The sequence below is a fragment of the Stegostoma tigrinum genome, chromosome 38 (assembly GCF_030684315.1).
Source record: "Stegostoma tigrinum isolate sSteTig4 chromosome 38, sSteTig4.hap1, whole genome shotgun sequence".
Classification (NCBI taxonomy): Eukaryota; Metazoa; Chordata; class Chondrichthyes; order Orectolobiformes; family Stegostomatidae; genus Stegostoma; species Stegostoma tigrinum.
The window spans coordinates 13,440,107-13,446,996 of NC_081391.1; the positions used below are offsets into that span (position 1 = coordinate 13,440,107).

General features: G+C 47.4%; 1 protein-coding gene across 1 annotated transcript; it reads left to right on the forward strand.

Annotated features, from left to right (window-relative positions):
* Window positions 1-201: 201 nt before the first annotated feature.
* On the forward strand, window positions 202-4,354 carry LOC132206439 (ferritin, middle subunit-like). The gene is made up of 4 exons (XM_059640589.1): window positions 202-303; window positions 2,056-2,202; window positions 3,609-3,734; window positions 4,199-4,354. The coding sequence occupies exons 1-4, from the start codon at window positions 202-204 to the stop codon at window positions 4,352-4,354; spliced, it is 531 nt and encodes a 176-aa protein (XP_059496572.1).
* Window positions 4,355-6,890: the final 2,536 nt, after the last annotated feature.

A 6,890-nucleotide genomic window follows, 5' to 3' on the forward strand; every position in this document is an offset into this window, starting at 1 on the left:
ATCCTGCACTGATTGGACGTGGCAACTGATCAATTGATTAACAAGAGTGATTGGCCATCACTGATGATGTCATTTCCTGCTTCATAAAAAGAGGGTCTGCCCCTGGGGTATAAATAGAGTCCCACGGGAATGATGTTGATTGTTCTTCCTAATTTTGTTATTTTGGTGGTGAGGAAAATAAAAGAAATTTATTGTCACAAGATGGCCTCCCAGATCAGTCAGAACTATCACCAGGATTGTGAAGCTGCTGTCAACAAGCAGATTAATGTGGAGCTCACTGCCTCCTATCTCTATCAGTCTTTGGTGAGTGCTGTCTCTCGGGGTTAAACATATAAATCTGTTCTGTTGAAGTAAATTCTTTGCCTGGCCTCTAGTGAAGCTGACAATCTAGTAGATTGAGGTTTTGTGGCTCCTACCTAAATATCAGTTCAGGATAGAGGTGGTGTTACTATCACGATGGTGTAGGATACTGATGTATGTTAACTCAGGTCCCAGTTGGCCTTCAGTGGTATCTGGAGGGTAAAAGCCTCTTGCTTTTTTTTTCTTTCTGACACAAGTTTCCTGACTTCATTTGCCTGATCTCTGTGGTGGTCCTAAACAAACATGCTGATTTTTTTTAACACTGACAATAACAATAACTTCCCTGTTGCAGTGGCCCTTGTTAGTCTGAACAAACCTGAGGCTAGTCTGTGACTGGTATCTATTTTATGTGGATCTCCTTCATTGAGGCTGACTTGGCTTTACTTGTATTTATTCAAGAGGTGGGTGTGGCCTATCCCGTCCCTACTGAGAGTGGATCTGCCGTGTGTGAGAAATGTTGGATCCCCTCTCTGCCCCCTCTCCACCCCACACTGGGGCTGCAGGAATGTGCTGAGGCTATGAGCCCAGTGACATTGAAGAAATGGAGGTTGTTCCCATATCATTTAGCTTGACCTAAAACAAAATGTCCCCTCTATCCTGGTGGTGATGTGACTGTGCCCTTCCAAGGAGTAGAATGTGCTTGGAAGGTATGTGTTGAAGTAACCTTGGTGAGTGCTGCAGGGGACCTGGTAGCTAATGGACCCTGAAAGGAGGTGGTGAATGCAGTCCCCATGAAGTGGGCTGCCCTGTCCTGGATGATGTCTGCTTCTTGCATGTTGTAGCTCCCCTTCTACAGACACACGGGGAATATTCATCTCTCTCTGGGCTTGTGCCTATTGGAAGGAAGTTGTCTTATAATGAGGACTAAGTCCCTATAAGCCTCACTTGGGAGGTGGGACCGCTTTAATGGTGAGCCAGTTGTTGGGGTTTAATCACTGTGTCTCAACTCTATTGGCACATGCTTCCCAAGGATAAAATCCCGACTATCTTCTGCCACAACTTGTAACTACCCACTGAAACCACAGATATTTGCTTGCCTGACTGTGGTTTTTGGATTTGAGGATTAAAGTAACTTTACAGGAGTCCTTCCCCAGAATGTAATTCTTAGCTGATGCTTCCAATAGCGAGCATTAGCTCTTAAACCCTTACATCGAATTGTGAACATGACAGTTTAGATATGAGTCACATAGGCTGAAAACCTACAGGATTTTTTGCCTGTTTGGGTAAAGTCAGGGCAAGTGTTTTTCCAGGTTACTGTTTTCACTAGTGACGTTATCTACAGGCCACTAATAGTTGACATTTGATCATTTGTTTTGCAATTTGTTTCAGTCATGTGACTTGGTGCAAGTTTCTGACAGCCGGAGTTTGCACTATTTAGGCAGAGCAATAACCCACTGCTGCAACGATCCAAAGGCTGTTACTGGGCAGGCTTTCCTCGGCATTATCTTAGTGCCAAACTCCATACTGGAGACAGCACACCTTTGTAGAGTTCATGTGTACACTTACATCCCAATCTCATTGATCCTGGGTTTGCAGAAAACATGCTCCCTACTAGTCGTTGACTACAGCAGGGTTTCAACATCTTTTTTCCAGTTTTCCCCAAAGGCAAAACATAGTGCCTTGCGTCTTGTAGTTGAGAACTGGAATGGGGAGTGAGCCAGTGATGTCTGATGTAATTTTAACTTGATCTTCCAGATGTCCTACTTTGACCAGGACGATGTTGCCCTCGCCCATTTCTCCCGGTTCTTCAAAGATCAGTCCCAGGAGAAGCGGGAACATGCAGAAAAGCTGCTGAAATTCCAGAATCAGCGTGGAGGCCGAGTCCTCCTCCAGGATGTGAAGGTTGGGGTTGGGTGGTGGGGGAAGTGCAGGGGGGAATGGCTGCTCTTGCGGTGTCATCTCCAGTGACAAGATTTTCAGATCCTGAGCGAGTGTGAGAAGTTCTTTTGCTTGGCTTCCCTGTTTGCTCTCCTCCATCTCCAGTGTTTCAGCATTTATGCAAGCCCTCTGGTCCACCAGGCCTATGCTGACGCAGCAAAGACCGAACTGTACTCACCCTGTACTTGGTCCAGGCCCTACTATACCCTAGTGTTTAGCACTCGCCCAGCTAGTCCTTTAAACAGTGCTGCAGTAGCCGTTTCCAGCACTTTGTTCTTCCGTTCCCCAACACACCCACCAAATTTCCTCCAATCCCCTCTATCCTGCTTCCTCAAACCTGTGCCCTCTGGTCTGAGTGTCTGCCATGGGGAAGACATTTTCCCCATCTACTGTCCAGACTTCCTTGTCTTCCATCAAACAACCACCTCAGCCTCACCTGCTCAAAGGAAAACCCCCAGCCCATCCAATCTCTCTCCTCAATGGATTTTCTGTCTTGGCGAAACAACCTGGGGACCCTCACCAGCACCCCCTGCAGTAGCATCCTGTCCTTCTGACCAGTGAGGCCAACGATAGAATGCAGCAGAGACCGGAAGAACAATTTTCATAAAATGTGTTCAAAGGACTTGTCCCTGTGCTGTTCCTCACAACCCTGCCCCAAACTAACATGTTACTTGGCCTATGTCCCCTTTCACACACAGTTTGCCTTGTGTGAGCATTGAGGGATCGATGATCCTGTGTTTATTGTAAGCACATTACTGCCCCCCACAATGAATTCAAGTCATGATGGTTCTGACCATGCTGCTCGGGCATGTATGAGGCCACAAGCACAAGTGAGACTTGAACCTCAGCCTTGTCAACCGGAGCTTGGGACACTACCGCTACTTCCCCCACAGCCCTTGGGATTCACTCCTGAATATCCTTTTTAAGACTCCAGCAGATGGACACTGGTGCAAATGACTAATCTGGTACATTTTTATTCCCTGTGGTACAAGGATACGTTCCTGAGCTTCCGGCTTCAGGTCAAGGATAAATGGGGCAAGGTGAAAGGAGTCACCAAGTAGCTAATGTTTTCTTTATCTGGACTTCAGGGATGGCACAGTGGCTCAGTGGTTGGCACTGTTGACTCAGTGCCAGGGGCACCAGTTTGGTTCTGGCCTGTGACGAGAATTTAAACGTTATCCCAAAGCATGGCTTCCCCACACAGTAGAAAAGAGGATTGGCAACTTGAAATGCAGGTTACACGAACAGGGTGGGAATGGGACCAGATGGGATGCTCTTCAGCAGTTATGGTCTCAATGGGGTGAATGGCCAGCTCCCATGCTGCAGGGATTCTGTTTCTAAAGCTTACCTGTCCTTCTCTCCATCCCCAGAAGCCAGAGAGGGATGAGTGGGGTAACAGTCTGCAGGCAATGCAGGTTGCCCTGGATCTGGAGAAGAATGTGAACCAGAGTTTGCTGGATCTCCACCAACTCGCCACAGCACAGACTGACCCTCATGTAAGCTTCACCTCCTCATTCACATCACTGCTAGACTCTCAGGGTAATGTTTCATTGGTTGGTCTGTGTGGATTGGAAATTCACTAATGTAACACTTTCCATCCATTACTTTCCTGAACTATTGTAACATTGATCACTTGGGATCATACTGATTACAATGAGGTATAAGGGGAATTTGATCTCGAATCTAGTGGAAGTGCTGAAATGACGTTGGCCACTGAGTTCTTCATTAGTATCATTGCAGTGGAATGATCATTGTCCATCACAATCCAACTCAGCTCCATTTCACAAACAGCAAGATGCAGCAGCTGACATGTTGTCCTCACTGGCACAAATTCTCCAGGTGTTAGCTCGCTTTTCAGGGCTGTCCAGAGCTAGTCATGGCTAAGTCTGTCTTGCAGTGGGAATTCTGAAATTGTCTTGGATAGTATAAATGTACCAAGTGTCATATTCCTCTGTTGCAGCTGTGTGACTTCCTGGAGACTCACTATTTGGATGAGGAGGTGGAGATCATCAAGCAACTCGGGGACTACATCACCAACCTGAAGCGCCTGGGAGCCCCTGAGAATGGGATGGGAGAGTACCTGTTTGACAGGCTCTCCCTGGAGGACAGCAGTTAGTGTGGCCTGGAGTACTGTCTGCTTGGTCTGAATGCATTCCCCACTTCACCCCATGCAATCTGGCTCCTTCCAGGGAAAAGGGGCTTGTAGCAAAGCATGTAATAGCTGTACCAGCTGAATGGGAATGAATGAAATGTATTGATGTTGCTTCTTGTCCATCATTGAGACCCTTGATATTAAAGAGCTTTTGAGAGCTTCAAGCCTGTAATTTTGGCTAATGAAATTATTAATTTGACAAAATATTTCCCTGGTCTTCCCTCCAACACCACCGCAGCATCAGTCTCGGAATTCCCGTGGAACTTCCTCTAAGTTATGAATCGAAGTTATTCCCCCAGCCAGAACTTGAGGTTGGGGCCTGCGGGGTGTAAAATCAGTTTGTACTATTATCTCACACCCAAGTATGATGAATACACGTGCAGCTAAAATTTTCATTGCTCTCAAAAGAGAAAACACCCCTGCTTTGCCGAAAGAAAGACTTGACACCCACTTTCACTGAAACAGGGCTGTTGGATGCTTTATGTTCATGTCTAGTTTGCTTAGCAATAGCTTCCCTGTCAACATCCACCAACCGAGACTTATTGCTAAAGTCCACACAAATCACAAGTTGATGCCAACGTAAATTCTGTGCCAGCTGGCTCGGCTTGCCTCAACAAGAGCTTAAGGGAAGAGACCCAGCAGCGTCCCCCCTCTAGCCTTGTGGAGGAAACAGCAATGCTGGGAGCAATAAACTTAAACTTAGCAACGGGGATCTGACACACCTGGTCTATTCTATTCAAATCAATGTTATTACTTTCTCCGGACAGTGCATCCTAGATTCACTGAGACCCAGTTGAGGTTCAAGCCAAGACCAGCCCTGTGGCCTCCTGACCCCCACCACCAACTGCCTGCCTCAGGACAGCCATCAGCAGTTGCTCACAATGACCAGTTCATTTGTTCCTTCGCCTGAGGAACATGCGCTGCTCTCCCAGGGGATATGGATTAAATACCCATTGTAGCTCGACAAGAAAGCTCACACGGGGGGAACCATTTCCCAGGAGTAATCCAAAGCTGTCCTAATGTGGTTTTGCTCCATTTCCTTCCTTGCTCTCTGCCAGGTCTTGGTCAGAAACACCACCACGCCTAGTAATAAACTTTAGGCCTGCCAGCCCAGAGATGGGAATATTCAGCACAAGTCTGCTTGAAAAAATTCACCTGAACTGGATGCACTTAATGCTACCGACAGCAGGATAACAGTGACCTGGGAATGACACAGCAACGCTCCTGGTTAAATGCTGCCATTTGATTGGCTCTTGCTGCTAAAGCCAGCATTGAGCGCACTAAGCTGCTCCCTTGGTTCCTCTGAGCTTCCCCCACGGGGAGGGTTACTCCTGATGCAGGTTGATTTCACCCGATCACATTGAAGGAGCAGTGTGACTCAGGGAGGAGACCTGCAGATGCTGACTTTCCTGAATGGTTGCTTCCTTTATCTTTCGAGGTGTCAGAGATCGTGGTTTAGGGAGGGGGCTATCAGAGACATCCTGGGGAATGTTTCAGGGAGTTTTGTAGCGAGTGCACACTGCAGCCTTCACTGAGGGTGTGGGTCTTTAAGGCACAGAATGTATTTGTTCCACCACGTAGAGTTTTATTTTAAACCATCTTGAGTCTTGCGTGTAGAATCCCTGCAGTGCGGGAAGAGGTTGTTCAGCCCATTTAGTCTGCACTGATCCTCTGAAGAGGTTGTTCAGCCCATTTAGTCTGCACTGATCCTCTGAACAGCATCTTGTTCAGACACACCCTGCCTTCTTACGCCATCTTTCCCACGGCCACTCCAAAATAAACTGCATGTCTTTGGACTGTGGGAGGAGTCCCACACAGGCACGGGGAGGATGTGCAGCCTCCACACGTGACTGGAATTGACCCCAGGTCCCTGGCACTATGAGGCAGTAATGCTGACCATTAAAATACCCTGCCATCCAAAAGTTACAAAAAACAGGAACACTCTTTTGCATAGAATTAGAGTGAATGACTCATTTCTTACGGAAACAGACCCTTCGGTCCTACCCGTCCATGCTGACGGGGTTTCCCAACCTGACATAGCCCCACTTGCCTGCCTTTGGCCCATATCCTTCGAAACCATTCCTTTCCATGTAAATCTCCAAATGTCACTTAAATGTTGTAATTCTAACTACATCCACCACTGTCTCTGACAGCTCGTTCTAAACATACACACCACCTTCTGTATGAAAATGTTGCCCCTCATGTCCCCATCAAATCTTACCCCTCTCCCCTCAAACCGATGCCCTCTAATTTTGGACGCCCCCCCCCCTACCCTGTCCCAGCATGCTTTTTATATACAGTCAATCTTGAGTGTGCCAATGGCAAGGCTACATTTAGTGCTCAGCAACTGTTACACTTCAGGAGGTGGTGATGAGCTGCTTATTACAGTCCACCTGGTGTAGGAGAGACCGGAATGATGCTGCTGCTGTTGCTGAGGAGGGGCCACTGGGATCTTCACTCACAAACACTGATATTATTCCAAGTCAGGATGGTGACGGAT

What these genes read in the sequence shown, in the direction of transcription:
- LOC132206439 (XM_059640589.1), top strand. Translation starts at nt 202, where the DNA reads ATGGCCTCCCAGATCAGTCAGAACTATCACCAGGATTGTGAAGCTGCT. An exon ending in TCCTCCTCCAGGATGTGAAG is followed by an intron (nt 2,203 to 3,608) that starts GTTGGGGTTGGG and finishes CTCCATCCCCAG; the next exon opens with AAGCCAGAGAGGGATGAGTG. An exon ending in CAGCACAGACTGACCCTCAT is followed by an intron (nt 3,735 to 4,198) that starts GTAAGCTTCACC and finishes CCTCTGTTGCAG; the next exon opens with CTGTGTGACTTCCTGGAGAC.